General features: G+C 49.3%; 1 protein-coding gene across 1 annotated transcript in view; it reads left to right on the forward strand.

Moving 5' to 3' along the window:
* Positions 1-12,706: 12,706 nt before the first annotated feature.
* The window catches only part of RAB40B (RAB40B, member RAS oncogene family), a 31,222-nt gene continuing 25,088 nt past the window's right edge, over positions 12,707-18,840 (forward strand). Inside the window, exon 1 of the mRNA XM_069541872.1 lies at positions 12,707-13,434. Coding sequence (XP_069397973.1) covers positions 13,293-13,434 — 142 coding nt within the window. The 5' untranslated portion in view covers positions 12,707-13,292. The remainder of the gene's footprint in view (positions 13,435-18,840) is intronic.

Consider the following 18,840-nt stretch of genomic DNA (forward strand, 5'->3'; position numbering starts at 1 on the left):
GACATCAAATATCTGAGCACTGTGCCCCAGCCAAACTGACACATAAAACTGACCATCACATTCCCCATTGTTTCCCAGTGCTTACTTAGCATGATTCACCAATGCCAGTCATGCTGTGGGCATTCACTGAAAATGTGCTAAAACAATGGAAGAGTGAATAATAATTCAGGTTCTGAAGTTTGAAGAATCAAGGAAAAAGCAGATAGTTCGGACCAACATTCCTGCTAAAAATAACTAGAAATGCTGATTCAGACGGCTTCAATACGTATACAAAGCACTGGAGAGATGACAAGATAGCAAGGAACATTCACCCCTAATCCCTCTTCATACATACACCAGGGAGCTCTACCCTGAACCAGGGCTGCTGGCACCCTGACATCCAGCCTCCAGAACTATTAGAAGATACACTTCTGGACTTCTCTGGTGGTACAGTGGTTAAAAATCCACCTGCCAATGCAGGGGACACAGGTTCAATTCCTGGCCCAGGAAGATTTCACATGCTGCAGGCAACTAAAGCCAGGCACCTGAGCTACTGAGCCTGCGCTCCACAGTCTGTGAGTCACAGCTACTAAGCCAAGAGTCACAAGTACTGAGTTTGCATGCCACAGCCACTGAAGCCTGAGTGCCTAGAGCCTGTGCTCTAAAATGAAGACATTTCCACAATGAGAAGCCTGCTCACCGCAACAAACAGTCATCCCCATTTACCGAAACTAGGGAAAGCCCACTCGCAGCAGCGAAGACCAGGAGCAACCAAAAATAAAATAAATTAATTTTCTTAATTTAAATAAATCATCTTTAAAAATGTGTTTCCGTTAAGTGCCCAATCTCAGATTCTATAAAGAACCCAAGGAAGTAAAATCTATGTTTTAAGGCAAAACAAGAAAAGTGAGGCATAACATACTTCCTGCCCGTATTGGGTCCTCCGTAATGTACATCTGCATTATATTAATACATTAACTGTGCATGCTCAGTCGTGTCAACTCTTTGTGACCCCATGGACTGTAGCCTGCCAGGCTCCTCTGTTCATGGGATTTCCCAGGAAAAAATACTGGAGTTGGTTACAATGCTCTCCTCCAGGGGATCTTTCCAACCCAGGGATCAAACCCACGTCTCCTGCAGCTCCTGCGTTGGCAGGCAGATACTGTGCCTCTGCACCACCTGGAAAGCCCATACATTAACCAGACCTCCTCAAAGCTGGAAATGCTAGCCTGACTGTAAATATCATTTTTTTTCTACTTCTGATGCCAGTAATGTAACTCTTTGGAAGATTAATTTTTTTCTTTCTTAATTCTGCAAGGGATCATGGGTCTAATCTGTTGAACCTGTTCACTAGGCTTTAAATTTTTAATATTATGTTTTTAATCTCTAAAAGCTCTTTTTGGTTTGTCAACAGCAACAAAAAATTAATCAATAGTCAATTTAAAGAGGAAATAGAGAATTCTAACTGAGCCGACCTGAGGACTATAATCTGGGAGATGGTCTTTCAGAAAGCTTTTGAGTCCTGTTAGAAGTTGAAGGCCTAGTCACATACACAAGACCTGGTGCTTGCCTGTACATGCAGATCCGGACTATATATATTTGATGAAGTTTATGTCTCCGACAATGCTGGCAGATTCTTTACCATCTGAGCCATCAGGGAAGTCCCTGATAACACCATAGTCTTTCACAAAAATCAGGACAGTGGTGTTGTTGGTATCCCATGCATGCGCCTTCTACATTCACTGACATTCACCAGCCCAAGCATCCCAGGATCCGGCTCCTGGGACGGTGCAAGAGTTTTCTCTACCCTTGGTGCTGGCCCAGTCCAGTGCCCCCAGGAGCAGCTATCTCTGAGGCTGCCCCACTGCTAAAGTTCCCCAGAAGGATGCATTCCAGTCAACTTAACATTCTTTTCTGACCTCCTGCTTCACTTTCCCACCCCCAAGAAGTCTTCCCAGGGTCACCCTCACATAAGCTATTGGCACTTGTACCTTATCTGTTCCTGGCGGAGCCCACCTCCAAGACAGTAGTTGCAGTCATGCAGGAGGAAGGGTGTTGTTATTCGGGACGTATGCGCGCAATCTCTGGCACACCAGCCATGCTGTATTTCTTGACCTGTGGGGGTGATTTACAATTCAAGTATTTATTATTTATTAAGTGGTACATATGTGTGTTCTCATGCACTTTTCCATATATATATAGTACTTCACAATTGAAAAAATATTTATTTATATTTAGTTATTAATATCTGGGGCTTCCCAGGTGGCACTAGTGGTAAAGAACCCACCTGCCTATGCAGGAGACATAAAGAGGTGGAAAAGGTTTGATCCCTGGGTCAGGAAGATCCCCTGGAGAAGGGCATGCAATCCACTCCAATATTCTTGATTGGAGAATCCCTTGGACAGAGGAGTCTGGTAGGCTACAGCCCATAAGGTTTCGAAGAGTCAGACACAACTGAAGCGACTTAGCACACCCACAGGCATTAATATTTGACTGCACTGAGTCTTAGTTACAGCATGCAAACGCTGAGCTGCAGCATACCAACTTTTAGTTGCAGCATGTGAGTGAGATCTAGTTCTCTGACCGAGGATTGAATCCAGGCTCCCAGCACTGAGAGCTCAGGATCTTAGCCACTGGACCACCAGGCAAGTTCTGTATTTCACAATTTAAAAAAGCAAAAATGAGCAGATGAAAATCTACAAATGGTAGCAGGTGAACTGACACTTCAGAGGAGAGTAAGGAGAATTTCAAAAATTTTGTAAAGGTTATGGAGTACCTGAATCACATCTGCCCAAGGTAGCAGAGCAGCGTGCAGGGTCAAGGCCTGTTACAACCTGTCTTTATCTGTGGTCTGCTGCTGCTGCTGCTGCTAAGTCGCTTCAGTCGTGTCCGACTCTGTGCGACCCCATCAATGGCAGCCCACCAGGCTCCGCCATCCCTGGGATTCTCCAGGCAAGAACACTGGAGTGGGTTGCCATTTCCTTCTCCAATGCGTGAAAGTGAAAAGTGAAAGTGAAGTCGCTCAGTCGTGTCCGACTAGTAGCGACCCCGTGGACTGCAGCCTACTAAGCTCCTCTGTCCATGAGATTTTCTAGGCAAGAGTACTGGAGTGGCTTGCCATTGCCTTCTCCGTATCTGTGGTCTAAGTCACTTTAACTTCATGCCATGAACAGGAAAGTTTTCATCAGAATTATGCCACCACTAATTGAGACTTTGCTGAGAAATTACTTTCAAGCGTGAGTTTTATCAAGTCCATTTAATTTCTGACCTCATTGAAATGGTTTATCTTTATACACCATTTTATTTTTCAATTTTCATTTGAATGAAATTATTGTCATCACATCAATTTAACCCTTCAGTCCATTTTTTTCTTTCTCTTTTGGTCCACATACAATTTTGCTGACTATGCACCTACTGGTACAAAGGCTATCCCAGGGCCATTGTATCTACTGAGTCTAATTTTCCTAAATCAAATATAAAGATGTAAATTCACTGTGTGCTTTTTAAGCCTATGCTATTTTAAAAATTCGTGTTGATATTTGAAGCAGAAATATTAATTATACATTAGATGTAAGGCTAATCATTTGTATGCGCTTATTCATCCATGAGAAAATGTCCCATGATTGCTCTGTGGTGGAAGATGGGACCATGGCCTTGCTAATCCAACCGCTCCATACGTTTCCAGATACTCTTGCCTTTGAGTCAAACATCCTGCTTCGTGACATCCTGCCCTTGCAGTTTCTCGGTGTTCCTTCTCTCCAGCTTCTCCCTCTTCTCATCTCAGCACAGTCCCAACTGAAAGAGCAGAGTCGGTGCGACTCCTTCAAATGACACTCTCTTCTCTGTGCCCTGAGGCTGTCCTCCAGAGGAGGGCTCCAGCCTCCCCCTCTCTGGGACCCTGTCTGCTCCTCTGTCTGAGACCTGCCTTGTGCTTGTGTACATGGGCATGTGTGTACCCCAATCCAACTGTCCTGTCTCAATGGCAAGTCCCAACCTCACTCCTCCCATCCCAGGCACCTGCTGCGGAGCCAGGGGCCCCTGGCATTGGTGTGGCAGAGGTGGCTGGCATGGTAGGGGTGACTGGTGGCAACATATTTCTACCTCACCTCTCCCTGGGATGCCTGTGATGACTGACACAGAATGAGTTGGGTGAGCTGCTGCTGTATCAAAAGTTTAAACCATAGTGGACCAGAGTGTGCAGGAGCATGAAGGGTATCCAATGGAGGCTCCATCAACACTCCACAGGGACTCAGCTGATGACACACCTAGGCGCTTGCTGTATACCAGTCACTTGCCCCAAACACTTGCCAAGTGTGAGGATCATAGACTTCTCACAAGCAGGGAAGGGGAATTCCCTGGCAGTCCAGCGGTTAAAACTCTGCACTTTCTCTGCTGAGGGCCTGGGTTCAATCCCTGGTGGAGGAACTAAGATCCCACAAGCCAACTGGCAAGGCCAAAAAAAAAAAAAAAGAGAGAGAGAGAGAGAAAGAAGAAGCAGGGAAACTGAAGCCCACTAATTAAATGATCATTCACCCAAGTTCACACAGCTGGGAAAATGGAATCAGGATTTCACCTCAGGCAAGTCTTTGACTCCTTCCGACCTCAAAGTCCACAAACCCACTCCCCAGAAGGGTCTCTGAACTGGAGACAATACGGGGACCAGACACCACTGATCCTTCTGCACCACCCACTTGCAAGAGAGTGATCAGTCCTCAGGGGGCCTTCAAGGGTCTGCATTAGCAGCAGCCCTCCCTGTCCTCCAGCTTGCACTTGCCCTGCGGGGGCCTGCCATCCGCCTCAAGGCTTCCATAGCCCATGGGGCCTTGGTGCAGGGACTGGGGGTCCTCTCCTCTGAGGGCATCCTGCTTTGCCCATCTCAGCACAGTCCTAACTGAAAGAGCAGAGTCAGGGAGAGCGCCCTAGGATGACTCCTTCCCAGCCAGGGAATGAGCGTGTCCCTGCTCTCACCCACACCCACCTCCTTCTTGGTGTCCACCTCCCTTCCTGCAGCCCCCATGTGCCCTTGTCAACCTCCACACAGAAGCCTCCACCAGATAGCCACAGAGACCTTCACTCCGGGGCTCAGCCGTGGACCTGGGGGCAGGGGCAGGCAGGACAGGGATGGGGCTGTTGTCCAGGGAAGGTGGATGCCAGGAGCTTCCCTTTCTCCCCAGGCAGGGCTTACTTGCGACTGGAGAAACTGTATTGCTCCAGCTGGCAAAACTTCAGAATTACTGTAAAGGACAAACTGGCTTATATTTCAAGAGCTCCCACCCTGACCCCCAATTTCTTTCTTTTTTTTTAATAATGTGTTTTTATTTTTGGTTGCAGTGGGTCTTCCTTGCTGCGTACCAGCTTTCTCTAGTTGTGGCGAGCAGGGGTTACTCTTCAGTGTGACGCTCAGACTTCTCATTTCAGTGACTTCTGTTGTTGCAGAGCACAGGCTCTAGGCACAGTAGTTACAGCACGTGGGCTCAGTAGTTGTGTGCAGCTCTAGCGCACGTGGACTTCAGTAGTTGCAGCACACAGACTCAGTAGTTGCAGCTCACAGGCCCTAGGACACTTGAGCTTCAGCAGCTGTGGCATGAGGGCTCAGAAGCTGCTGTCCATAGGCTTAGTTGCTCCGCAGCACGTGGAATCTTTCTGGACCAGGGACCAAACTTGTGTCCCCTGCACTGGCAGGCTGATTCTTATCCACTGCACCACCAGGGAAGTGCCCCAATTTATTTCTTATCTGAATCTTCTCTCCTTGACAACGGAGGAGGGGTTTCCACGTCCTCCAAACACCGAGTTGGAGTGCAGGAGCTGGGGGCAGCTCTGGGCCAGAGAGCCAGGACTGGCTGCCTGGAGTGGGCAGAGGGGAGCCAGGTGTCCCCTCCATGCCTCCACCAGGTAGGCCTGACGTTAACAGTCCTAAGAATGATGACGACGGGCTACTGTCTTGTGAGGACAAGCGGGGCAGTGCAGAAGAAGCCTGGCTCAGAGGCGGCCAAAAAGGGACACAAGCCTTGACGGCCCCGAGCACAGCCGGCCCTGGATGTCTGGCAGGCGGTGGAAGGGCCAGTCGCGCCTGGCAGGGGCGAGGTTGGAGTCTGGGAGGAGCACTGAGTGGGCGGGATAGGATATCAACGAGTGGGCGGAGTATGGCAGTGGGCGGGGCTTCGAACAGGCCGTGCGTGGGTGGAGCGACACTCTGACATGAAACCTATATTATATGGACTTTTTCTCTACCGCTCTGGTGCTTTCTGGGGGCATCTGTGAGGTTACAGTTTTGTCTAAAATAGGTTTTCTTTCCATGGCGCAAGAACAACTGGCACCTTGGCTGCGAATTCTTGGTGAGTCATCACCAAATATACACCCAGTGTGAATCTGTGCTCAGCTGTTAGTTTCTATTTACTTCTCGGCAGCAGGAGAAAGAAATAAGAAGAGTTAATTGGTGTGTGCAAGTGCCTGCCTTTGCGGAAAATATAGTTAGTCCTTTTTTAGTTCCTCGGTCTATTTTTATTTGAGCATCAGGGAAAGAAATTTGAGAAATGCTTTTCCATAGACGAATGGCATAAAGTGGCATAAAAAGATTCCCTGCGTTATCACCTGGCGGTGGCGGACACGCCTTCTCTCCTCTGCCGGCCCGCTTTCGGGCCAGAGGCCACTGTACAGTGCCACACAGATGCGGTGCAAGCTTCATAATGATTTCAGTGCTTCCGAAATTATACCATTGTCTGGCAGTTCCTCAAGCACGCACAATGGTTTCTACATGGCCCAGCAATTCCACTCCTATGTATACATCTAAAAGAAATAAACACACATTTTCCTGGAAAAGGAAATGGCAACCCATTCCAGTATTCTTGCCTAGGAAATCCCACGGACAGAGGAGCCTGGTGGGCTACAGTACATGAGTCCTGTAAGAGTTGGAGACGACTTAACAACTAAACAACAACAACGCAGAGACAGAAAGAAAATTGGTAGTTACGGAGACTTGAAGGGGAAGGGGAATAGAGCCTGAATGATTAATGGATAGGGAATTCTCTTTCAGAATGATGAAAATGTTTTGGAACTAGGTAGAAGTGCTGGTTGCATAACATTGTCAATGTAGTAAACGGTCCCCAAATTGTATACTTTGAAATGGTTACTTTTATATTTTGTGAATTTTTACATCAATAAAAGTATATTTGTAAAAAAAAAAAAAATCTGCACAGAAATTTGTACAGAAATGTTCATAGAGGCATTATTTACAACAGCCAAAAGGTGGAAGCAACCCAAATATCCATCAGCTGAGGAACGGATGAACAAAAAATGTGGTTTATCCGTACAATGGAATATTATTCAGCTTTAAAGAGGAAGGAAATTCTAACACATGCTACAACATGTATGAACATTGAAGACACCCTAAGTGAAATAATTTAGTCACAAAAGGATAAAGGATAAATACTGTTTGATTCTATATGCAATCCCTAGAGTGGTCAAATTCATAGAGGCAGAAAATAGATTGGTGGGTGCCTGGGCCTAGGGAGAACAGAATGGGAAGATATTGTTTAATGATGACAGAGCTTCTATTTTACAAGATGACAAATTCTGGAGATGGATGGTGGTGATGGTTGCATAACAATGTCAAGGTGCTTAATGGCACCGAATTCTAACACTGAAAAATGGGTAAGATGGTATAATAAATTGCATGTCACATATAATTTAGCACACTTAAAAAAGGAAAACAGGACAAAACCAGGTCTCTGCTGCCATACTGATCAGTTCCAGCCGTGAAACACCCAGGCAGGACCTCGGGCCTTGAAGATTTCTCTTAGCCCCTGTTTCCCTGGTATCAGCAGGAATGACACCCCGACTTCTCAAGGTTGCCGTGAGATTAATGTGGGCCAATCACAGACACTCTGAGACACCTTTACTGTCCAGCAGCCACAGGCCTGGACACTCTGGATTTTTTTTAACTCTTTATCAAATTTGTTACAATATTGCTTTTGCTTTATGGTTTTGGTTTTGGGCCCCAAGGCATGCAAGATCTTAGGTCCTGGACCAGAGATGGATCCCATGACCTCAGCAGTGAGAACAATGAGTCCTAATCACTAGACCAGGGAATTCTCAACATCTTTAAAAATGTTAACTTTTCTTGCAACTATTTCATCATCTTGAGTACCGTAAAAAGGCAAGTTTGCTTGTAAAAGCAGACATATCCTACCAAACACTTCTGAAGTTTAGGGTCTGCCATCTGCTGAGTTTTTGAAACAATCTCTCTGTCTCTGACATCTCTAAATATATTTTCCCAAATGCCTTTGTGTGATGTGCGGAGATTTTAATGCAAAAACTGGACATGGCTTGTTGAAACCTTAGGAAGCACAAATGTGTGGGAGCTTTTACTTAAAAGCACAAGGTCGAGGGTGAAGTTTTACACAAAAGAAGCTGCTTGTTTTCTTCCCTTGGCATTCTGAATCAAATAGATTTTCTCTGAAAAGAAATGTTCTTCAGGCTCTGGGGTTGAGAAGGGATATTTTCTGTAACTCAAAAGGGGAAGAAGTGGTGGGTTTGGCACAGGATGAAAATGTTCTCTTTCAATAGACTGCATACTTTTTTCCTGGAGAAAAGCACTTTGGGGGCCTTTCTGCAGAGCACTGGGCTGGCCGCCTCTTGTAGGACCTGGGCTGCAGTGTGTCCATGTTGCCTCCCCACCCCCACCCCTCTATCCTCCAACCCCTTCCCCACATCCCACTCCCTGGTGCCCAGAACAGGAGCAGGAGGATAGGTCTTCTCACTGCAGCCAAGGGTGCATGCTAATTCCCAGCTCCAGTTCCTTTGGATTCAGTGCTCAGAGTAACACACGGGGGATGAGGGCGTGGGTGGGGTGGGGGGCAGTGCAGGCTGCAGGTCGCTTCTGCATTCACCGCCCTGGGTCCTAGGTCTGCCTTTCCCATCTCTGCTCTGGATCTCATGACCCTGGCGACCCAGAGCAGTCAGGGTGTAGGGACCACTTCTTTCAGGGTCTAATTGGCGTGAGACCAACTCCAGCCTTTCTGTAGCCAAGGTGCACACTCCTGCCCCCAGCATCCTTGCCTGGCTCAGGGAGCTTCTCACTGAGAAGATGGCATGTGAGCAAGATCTGTGCTCAGGGGCAATGGGAGAGCCCACCATGGCCTTAAGTCCAAGTCCTCATGCAGCCCCTAGTGTTTGTGAGATGTGGGGTGGCTTCTTGGAGAGGGATACAAGCTCGGTCCCTACACACAGTCCATGACACAGTGACGGGTGCCATAGATGGGACCCCAGGAAAGGATGAGAGTGTCCCCTGACCTGGGCTTGGGGCAGCCAGCTTCTGAAAGACCCCACTGTCCTGTTCCTATGGACGGGGAGACAGGGAAGATGCTGTTTTCAACTCACTCACTCAGCACTTTGGGCCTCACATTGTGTCAGGAAGCTGCCCACTTCCCTAGGCATAATCACGTTTTCAAATCCCCAACTCAAGCGGTTGGTGGGAGAAGGAATGCCAAAACAGGAACATTCAGTTAGATACAAAGCTGATTAATGCCCTATAGGACAGTGAAAACTTAGCTGCCAGGCAGAAAAATAAGACTGTCTCACTTTTCTGTGTTGTGCCAAGTCAGTGTGGATAGTGACTCTTGAGCAGTTCTCTGGAAATTGCTTGGCCTTTTCCCTGTACTGTGGATAGTTGGTGCTGTTTGTGGAGATGATGGACATGCAAACGGATGTTTTAATTAGACAGGATGAGCCCCAGTGCAGGTCAGGAGGGTGGAAGTAGGGTTCCTGGGAGGAGGTGTCACTGTGGACACTGATCTAGTGGGAAGGAGCGAGTGTGCGTGAAGCAAAGGGCTGAAGTGGCATCAAGTGCTCCGGAAATACATTGGTGTCCCCAGCAAAGAGTCAGAGACGAGCAGAACACAGAGCTGAGCCCATGGGCGGCCCCCTGAGCACTGTGGCCAGGGCAGGCCAGGGAGCGCAGCTCTTCAGGGAGGGAAGATGTCCGAAGTGTGGGTGGCACCATCAACCCTGAAGTGAAACTGCAGTGGGGGTGGAGGTGCGAGGGGATCAGGTGAGGGCCAGATCAAAGTCAGGTGAGGACTGGGTGAAGGTCAGGGAGGGATCAGACAAGGGTCAGGGGCAGACAATTGTTTCATGAGGGTCAGGTGATGCAATTAAGCAAAATATGATGAAGGTGCATGGATGGGCAGGGTGGACCCTCACTTGGCCTGGAAGAAGATAAAGAACAATGATGCTCTGCCCCAAAGAAAAATGCTAGAACTAGATACTGGGCATGTTACTGAGGCTTATTTTAACTTCCAGCAACAGCACATCCATCTGGAGATGGCTAGGGCCATGGAACTATCCCAGTCACATGTCAAGAAGTCTGCAGCTTGTGGACCAGCGAAGAGGCTTCACGATGCCCTCGTGGTCACTAGCTTCAGCTGGAAGTTGGCTCCCTGGTGTCCCTTTTTTTGAAGCCCACAGCAGACATCCATCATGTTCCTGCGCTAAAGTCACATGCTAGGCCACACCTCCACTGGTTAGAGCCAGGGGACAGACAGGCTCAGATCAGCAGTTTTCAAGTGTGGTCCATGGGCTCTTTCGTGGTCATATAGGATTAAGGCCTACCTTGATGACCTCATCTTAACTTGATTATATCTCCAAAGACCCTATTTCCAAATAAGGTCACATTCACAGGTACCAGGGATAGGACTTCAATAGATCTTTTGGGGATAACCCTCATCATATATTATATGGCAAACAAGTGTCTCCAGTTTTCCACTATAGTATTACAGTCAAGGCTGAGCAGTATAGCTTTTAGCATTGATAAACAAGGCGTGTTATTTAGAAGCACAGAAAGAAGCTTGAAGCAGTTCATAAAATTGGGATGGCATGTCATGATGCCATCCTGGCCCCACTATGCCACCAGTGGGTCTTCGACATCTTGTGGTTACAGTATTGGTTCTATCTCCACTTGAAAGAGATCAAGTATTTGAAGGGGGCTTTTTCTGATTTTTGGAGAAGGAAGACTCTGGCCTTTAAAAACTGGTTTTCTTAAGACAGTTGGAGGCCTGATGCTATCCTAACAAAAATCAGCTGTAGGGATTTTGTGGGTTTTTTTTACATTTTATTTTTATTGAAGTATAGTTGATTTACAATGTTGCTTAATCTCTAACTGTAGTTTTATTTCAATGAATCCTTTAGAATTTCTAGAGCCCTGACCAGGGTGGTATGTTGTAGAAAAGCATAAATGACAGTCAAGGGTCCAGTAAAGGACCCGTTGGCCCTCTAGCCTCCTTGACCAACAGCACAGTGGCCTCCCTCCATCCTCCTAAGTATGTCTTTACCACTTCATCTTCTAATTACCTCTTATCCATGGAGAAGCATCTGTAAATAATCTTGTCTGCCTTTCTGTTTTACTTACATTGTTCCCAGTCAGTGTCTGTGCTAGCAGAAGCCGGGGGCTTTACTTTAGCCTGACCTCTGGAGCAGCTCCAGGACGTCAGGAGATGTTCAGGGAGCCAATTTCAGCCTGGCCACAGGAAGGAATTTTCCAATGGTCAGAGGTAGATGGGCCTAGAATCCTGGCCTTGAGTTGTCAGATGGGCAAGTGGCATACAGATTCCTCTACTTTCTGCCTGGACTTTGATTGAAATTTGCCAGGGTTGGGGGCACAGAAGTCAGTGTCTAGCCATGGAATCATCTCCCAGGAGGCTGGAGGAGGGGCTCTAGTTGTGGGGACCCTTCTCCTTTTGTGAAATAAACACCTCTGGTGGAGACATTCCAGGTACTGTTGGGTGGACCTTATTTTATCCTAGGGCAGAAATATGAAAATCCATATGAGGATATAAGCCTTTTCTTAGGTGGTTACTTTTATTTGGGAAGTCCAGCAGAAGGAGGGATCCTGCTTAACTAGATAATTGTCGAGTGGCTCTCAGCTGATAGGGACCGTGGAGCTGAGAGTTGGAGATGGGAAGAAATTCTCCTGAGTTTTTTGGTTTGTTTTTTACAAGAATAGGAGTTGGGGACAGAATTCCACCTCCTGCGTATTTTTCCAATGTCCACTTTCCATCTTTCAATCTTACTGTATTTCCTTTTTTATTAAATAGTGGCTTCGCCAGTACATAAACCAACCAATCAATCAATAAGCAGTAAGTTGTAAACTAGTGTTCCAAAGGAAACCTGTTTTTAGGTCCAAAGAAGTTCAAATGACAACGATAAAAATGTTAAACAATTGATTTTTTAATTCTTCTCTCTCTCCTCTGCCCCCTTTCCTCAAGTGGGGGGCTACAGCAGTTCCCTGCACACGCGCAGAGGCGCAGAGGTCTTTCCCCAACATTGGGTGGAAGGATGGAGCGGGAGAGGCTTGGGCCGCGGGCCTCCCAGCCGCTGGAGTTCTTCAGCGAGCCTCACGATGAAGCCCCAGGGTGGCACCTCCAGAGACTGAGCGCCATCACGCCGGCGCGCGCCGCTTAGCGCTGTCTGGATTCCGCGCGTAAAGGAACGCGCACCTGGTCAGACACCCAGCGCAAAAGACAGGCCCCCCACCCGGCGCCCACCGCTCCCTAGATGCGGAAAGGAGCCCAGGAACTGGAGGGTCCTCACCTGGCCCTCTCTCCCAGCATCTGCACAGACACTTGGACGGACTCACACACCAGCACCTGAAGACGTACCCAGGCACTGGTGCGCAGACGCCTGCACACACGCGCGCAGAGGCACGCAGATGCGCACAAACACGTGAACAGGCACTCACAAGCACGCGCACCCAGCACTCTGCGTGGTGCGGTGGGAGGACCCGTGGGAGCGACCGAGAGCCCGAGTTTGCCTGGGGCACGGCCCCTTGACATCAGGCCACCTCCCACGCGTCTGCGACCGGAACCGGCCCTTGCGACGACCCCACCCGGCCCAGTGAGGACTCTGGGTGGGAGGCGAGCCCTGGCACCCAGCCCCTGAGCCCACGCTGGAGGGTGATCACCCAGCCTCGCCCCCTGATCGCCCCGCCCCGCCCCAACCTTGGCCCCGCCCCGCCCCGCCTCCCGTCTACCATTGGCAGCAGAGACCGTAGGTTTCCGGGAGGGGCGGATGGGAACGGCCTGGAGGAGGAGACGAAAGCGAGATGGATGGGCAGCCAGCCAATGAGAGCGTACAGCTGCCCTAGCAACTGCGGCCGGCCAATGGCTGGGCGGAGCCCGAGTGCGCGCTGTCAGGCTGCGGGGACCAAGGGGCTAGCAGTGCTCCAGGGACCTCTGGACCCGCGCGGCGCTGGACTGCCAGGCCACCGCCTCTGCGCTGTCCCGTAGGCTGGGCATGGGCGCGGGCGCTAGCGCGGCACGATGAGCACCGGGGGCAGCCCGGTCCGCGCCTACGACTTTCTGCTCAAATTCCTGCTGGTGGGCGACAGCGACGTGGGCAAAGGAGAGATCCTGGCGAGCCTGCAGGACGGTGCGGCCGAGTCCCCGTATGGCCACCCCGCGGGTGAGAGCCGGGCCGGGAAGGAGAGGCGGTGGAGCGCGCGGGGGCTGGGGAGGAGAGGGGCGCAGACGCGAGAGCTAGGCGGGGGAGGGGTGCAAGGGAGGAGAGGAGAGAAGGGGTGGAGAGCGCCGGGGCTGCGAAGAGGGGTAACTGGCCCGGCGAGGGGCGCCAAAGAGCCGAGCAAAAGAGGCCCAGGAGGTACGGGGTCCCTAAGGGGAGCGTTCCGCGGGCGGAGGGAGCAGGGAGATCAGGAAGGGGAGCGGGGGCCGCGGAGCCTGGGAGGGAAAGCGAGGCCGCTGAGGCGAGGGGAGGAGGGGTGGAGCGCGCCGGGACTGTGAAAGAGAGGGGACGCGGGACCCGGAAGGGGAGCGCCGGGCTTAGGGCCGTCGAGTCTCTGCCTGAATCCCGCCCGCAAGACGCGGGCAGCCCCGGCTGCACACCCCGAACCCTGGACATGGGGGACCCAGGGGACTAGTGGGAGTGAGGCTGGGACGCGCGCACTCCGGGCGTGAGGCGGGAGCGAGCGGCTGAATGGGGAGCTGGGGTCCTCCCGACCTGGGGGTAACTGCCAGACGGAGGAGAGCGTACGGCCACACAGTCCGGGTTTGGGGAGGAAGCTTGGCGGGGCTGCTCCAGGGTGTCCTGCCGGGCGGTCGCACTTGGCACACGGCGAGTCTGGAAAGGACGCGTGGGGATGAGACGCCGGCGCGAGGGGCTGGGAGCGTGGGATCGGAGCACAGCAGCGGCAGGCTCACAGGTGGTGGCTCTGCGCGTAGGTCGGATGGAAAGGGAGGGAGAGAAAGCACAGAGGACACATCTCGAGGCTTCTTCAGGGTTCCCAGTGCGTGGAGGGGCTCATCCTCCTGGTGGACAGGCCTGAGAGGGCAAGGAACGCTAGTGGACCCTAGGGAGCATGGTCTGGGGTGCAAGAAGGAAAGGACAGACAGAGAGTGAGGGTCTCAGAGTGAGGGGAGACCAGAGCACCTGATGGCAACCTACAGGGAGTCCAAGAAATTTCTGGTTTGAGAGCAGCAGCCCCTGAAAGAGGGTGGACATTAGGAGGAAAAGAAAGGCAGCAGGGAGGAAAGTGGGCGGAACTTGGGCCAAGAGGCGGGAGGACCAGGTGTTCCCCGCAGTGCCCAGGTCTTTACCCACCAAAGGCTGCTTGGCTGGTGCAGACTGAGTAGCAGTGGAAGGAGAGCTGTGGATGTTCACCACTAAGCTAACATCGCAGGGGCAGGAGCCACATTTCCAATACGGAGGCTGCTGCTTGCTGTCTGGTTCCTGGGTAGCTGAGGAAGGCAGCCTAGGCAATGGAATCTTAATGTTCAAGCCAGCATGGGGGTGCTTCTTGTCCTGGTCAGCCAGGGTAGGACTGAGAAGACAATGGGCAGCGCGCTGAGTTGGGGAAGGTTTGAGATGGGGGCATGAGCTGATGGTGAAAACCTGGATCCATTCTCACACTGCAGTGCATGTAACAGTCACGCCCTGGTCCTATGAAAAGGCAGATTCTGATTCTAGAACAGACTGTCCAAGATGATGTCACCAGCTACATGTAGTTTTCTACACTTAAAGCATGTTAGAGGGAAATACAACGAAAAGTGTGCGTGCTCAGTCACTTCTGTCGCATCCAATTCTTTGTAACCCTATGGATGATAGCCTCCATCCATGGGATTCTCCAGGCAAGAATACTGGAGTGGGCTGCCATGCTCTGCTTCAGGGGATCTTCCCAACCCAGGGGTGGAACCCATGTCTCCTGCATTGCAGGTGGATTCTTTACCACTGAGCCACTAGGGAAGCCCTGAAAGGGTGCATTAGCCACACTCATAGTGCTGGACAGCCACTTGTGAGGCAGCAGAAGTGCTGGACAGCGCAGTGCTGGGTTTAAGCTCTATGAGAGTGGGGAGCTGCGACTGTTTTCTCCTCAGCTGGATCCTCTTGGTGTGGGGCTCAGGGAATGGATGGGCCGGAGGTGAAGTAACAAAACATTCAGCAAATACAGGGCTGTGTATGTTTGGGGAAACAGGCTGTGGAATGTTTTCTGTTCTGTAGCAGATGAACAACGTGGGGGCAAAAAGGAACGTGGACCAGCGTTTGCACAAAGGTCCTTCTGGCTGGTGTGAATGGAGGCTTGGTGCTTCTGCTCTGTTACGTTCATTCTATGCACTGAACCGAGACTTTTAACAACTGGTTAGGGATTTCTCCTGAAGTTTTTTCCTTGATACAGAGAGAGGATTAAGGCTAAAAAGACATGTTCCACAAAAGGTCTTGTCAGCTTGGCTTGAGACACTGCAGAAAAGAACTGATACGATAGATGCGCCCTCTGTGGGTTTTTGATTTACTGAAAGATTTTTCTTGGATTAAGAAAAGAGACTGTGGGGCTGCCCTGGCGGCTCAGTGGTACAGAATCCGCCTGCCAGTGCAGGAGACACAGGTTTGATCCCCGATCCGGGAAGATCCCGCATGATTTGAAGCAACTAAGCCTGTGTGCCACAACTATTGAGCCTGTGCTCTAGAGCCCAGAGCTGCAACTCTCGGGCTCAGGTGCTGCAACTTCTGAAACCTGCGTGCCCCAGAGTCCATGCTCCGCAATAAGGGAAGCCACCACAACGAGAAGCCCGCACGCCAAAACTGGAGAGTAGCCCCCACTTGCCACAACTAGAGAAAGCCCACTTAACACCAAAGATCCAGCACAGCCAAAAATAAATAAATAAAACTAGTCAAAACTGAAAAGAGATTATGCAAAATTGGAAGAAATTGGAATCATCATGATTATTATTTTAAAGATACACTTCACTCTGAAACAGTGTGGGTGCTTCTAGCAGAAAAGGCGAGGGCCTTTCAGCCTCACAACCCATTTCCCTCCACCCTATGCCTGAGTTCAGAGCCTCTTTATTATGTTCAGGTTGCCCAGATTTAAACACCCAATTCTGCATAGTAGCTATGCATAAAAGTAGCTAGTAGCTATTAGTGCCCACAATTGCTCAGTGTTAATTCAATATTTCAGAGTACTCTGTGTTCACCAGTAATCTTTTATTTTGCTGTCCCTCTGATTGGTAATTTCATTTCAATCATTTTTTCAGGAAGGGCTCATGAGTGTTTCCTAAGCATTTTCATGTCACTGTCCTTTGCCTCTGTCTTTGAACACTGTCTTGGCTGGGTGTGATAGTCTCAACTGCTGTTTTCTTTCCCTCAACCTTTGTAAGCGCTGCTCCATCCTCTGCCATTGGATGTGGGGAAGCCTGAAGTCAGCTGGGTTATTTTTCCCCATACAGGTGATTTGCATTTTCTTCATGAATTTCTGAAGGGTTCCTTCTTTTTTTTTTGAAGGGATCGGGATCCTCCTTTTTGCTTCATTTTATGAGCTTAACCAGACCATGTCTCAGAGCTGAAAGCTTCATTTTGAATTCCTGGCACTTTCAATTTGCAGATTTTTTCCCTCAATTTTAGGGAAATTTATTTTATGCCCTCAAAACATCTTCTGGTGCATTTATTGGTGTTTCTACTTCAGTGACACCAGTTGTATTAGTTTCCTGTGGCTGCTGGGCAAATTGCCACAAACGTAGTGGCTTGAAATAACATAAATTCTCCTACAGTTCTGAGGGGTGGTAGTCAACCCAATCTCATAGGCTAAAATCAAGGTCAGCAGGCCTGCATTCCTTTCTGGAGGTTCTAGTGGTGAGTCTGTTTTCCTGCTTTTTCCGCATTCTAGAACCTGCCTTTGTCTCTTGGCCTGTAGGTCCTCCCCCACCTTCAGGGCCAGCAGTGGGGGCTGGGGGGGGTCTTTCTCGAATCTCATCATTCTGAGCTGGACTCTGCCTCCTGCTTCACTTTTAAGGACGCTTGTGATCACACTGGGCTTCCCAGGTGGTGCTAGTGGTGAAGAACCCACCGGCCCATGCAGGAGATGTAAGACATATGGGTTCGATCCCTGGGTTGGGAAGATCCCTGGCGGAGAGTATGACAACCCACCTGGAGAATTCTTGTCTGGAGAATCCCATGGACAGAGGAGCCTGCAGGGCTACAGTCTGTAGGGTCACAAAGAGTCGGACATGACTGAAGAGACTTAGCACGCACGCATGTGATCACACTGGGGCCACTAGATGATCCAGAATAATCTCTGTATCTTAAGATCACCTCACTAGCAAAACTCAATTCCCCTTTGCCATGTAACCTAACATATCCACAAATTCTGTGAATTAGGACATGGATCTCTTTGATGGGCCATTATTCTGCCTGTTAGTAGCTCAGTTGTGTCCAGCTCTTTACAACCCCATGGACTGTAGCCTGCCAGGCTCCTCTGTCCGTGGAATTCTTCAGGCAAGAATACTGGAGTAGCTTAGTTTCCCAACCAAGGATCAAACCCATCCCTTCAGCAGTGAAAGCACAGAGTCCTAAGCACAGGACCACCAGAGAATTCTCTAATTTTTCCTTACTTTTAAAATTTTCCTCTTATTCAATTTTTAAAAACTTCTTTACAAGTTCATTAAAAAAACTCTCCTTTGAACTATTTTACCAACTTCATGTTTTTATTAGATTGTTCCATTGCATTAAGTAACTGGGATGAATTTCCATCTGCTCCTGGGCTCACATTTCCTTACAAGTTGAATTCTGTTTTCCATTCCTTTTTAAACTTTTATTGAAGTATGACGCATACATATAGGAAAATGTACTTATTATAACTGCATAGCTCAGTGACTTTTCACAAAGCTAACAAGCCCATGCACTACCAGCACCCCGGAAGCCCAATACCAACAGGTTCCTGGGCCCCCAACCCTTCCGCCAGCCACAACACCCCAAAATATGACATCGCGGGTCATTACTTTTTCATTCATTCTGTGTAAAAATTAGAGCTGTACTGTGACTGCTTCTCTTGCTATCCTTGTATAAGACTCTCCTGGGTCGTATATGGTTGTGAATGGTTTATGATAGCCCTGGTGTGAATGCACCGTGATCTGTTTATTTACCCATCCTCCTGGGGCTGGCATTTCTGTGGTTTCCAGTTTCTGACTGTTGTGATTAGTCCTGCTGTGAACGTGTCCACTGTGTGTCTTTGCAATACCAAAGACCTATTTCTGTCAGAATATACCTGGGATGGCTGAGTATTGTGGCATGCATATGTTTAACTTAAGATACTCTGAAAATATTTTCAGTTTAGACTCTTGCCACCAAGTTTGGGAGTTCTGTTTGTTCACATCCGTACCAACACTTGGTTCTTGTTCTTTTGCATTCTAGCCCTTCTGGAAAGTATAGTGTAGTTTGAATTTGTATCTCTCTAATGACTGATGAGATTGAATACTTTTGTCCATTTTTCATTAGGCTGAATTTACTGGGCAGTGCGGGTGTTTGAAAAAATACATTCTGGCTGTGAGTTTTTTGTCGGAAATTCGTACTGTGAGTATCTACTCG

Source organism: Ovis canadensis, chromosome 11 (genome assembly GCF_042477335.2).
Source record: "Ovis canadensis isolate MfBH-ARS-UI-01 breed Bighorn chromosome 11, ARS-UI_OviCan_v2, whole genome shotgun sequence".
Taxonomy (NCBI): domain Eukaryota; kingdom Metazoa; phylum Chordata; class Mammalia; order Artiodactyla; family Bovidae; genus Ovis; species Ovis canadensis.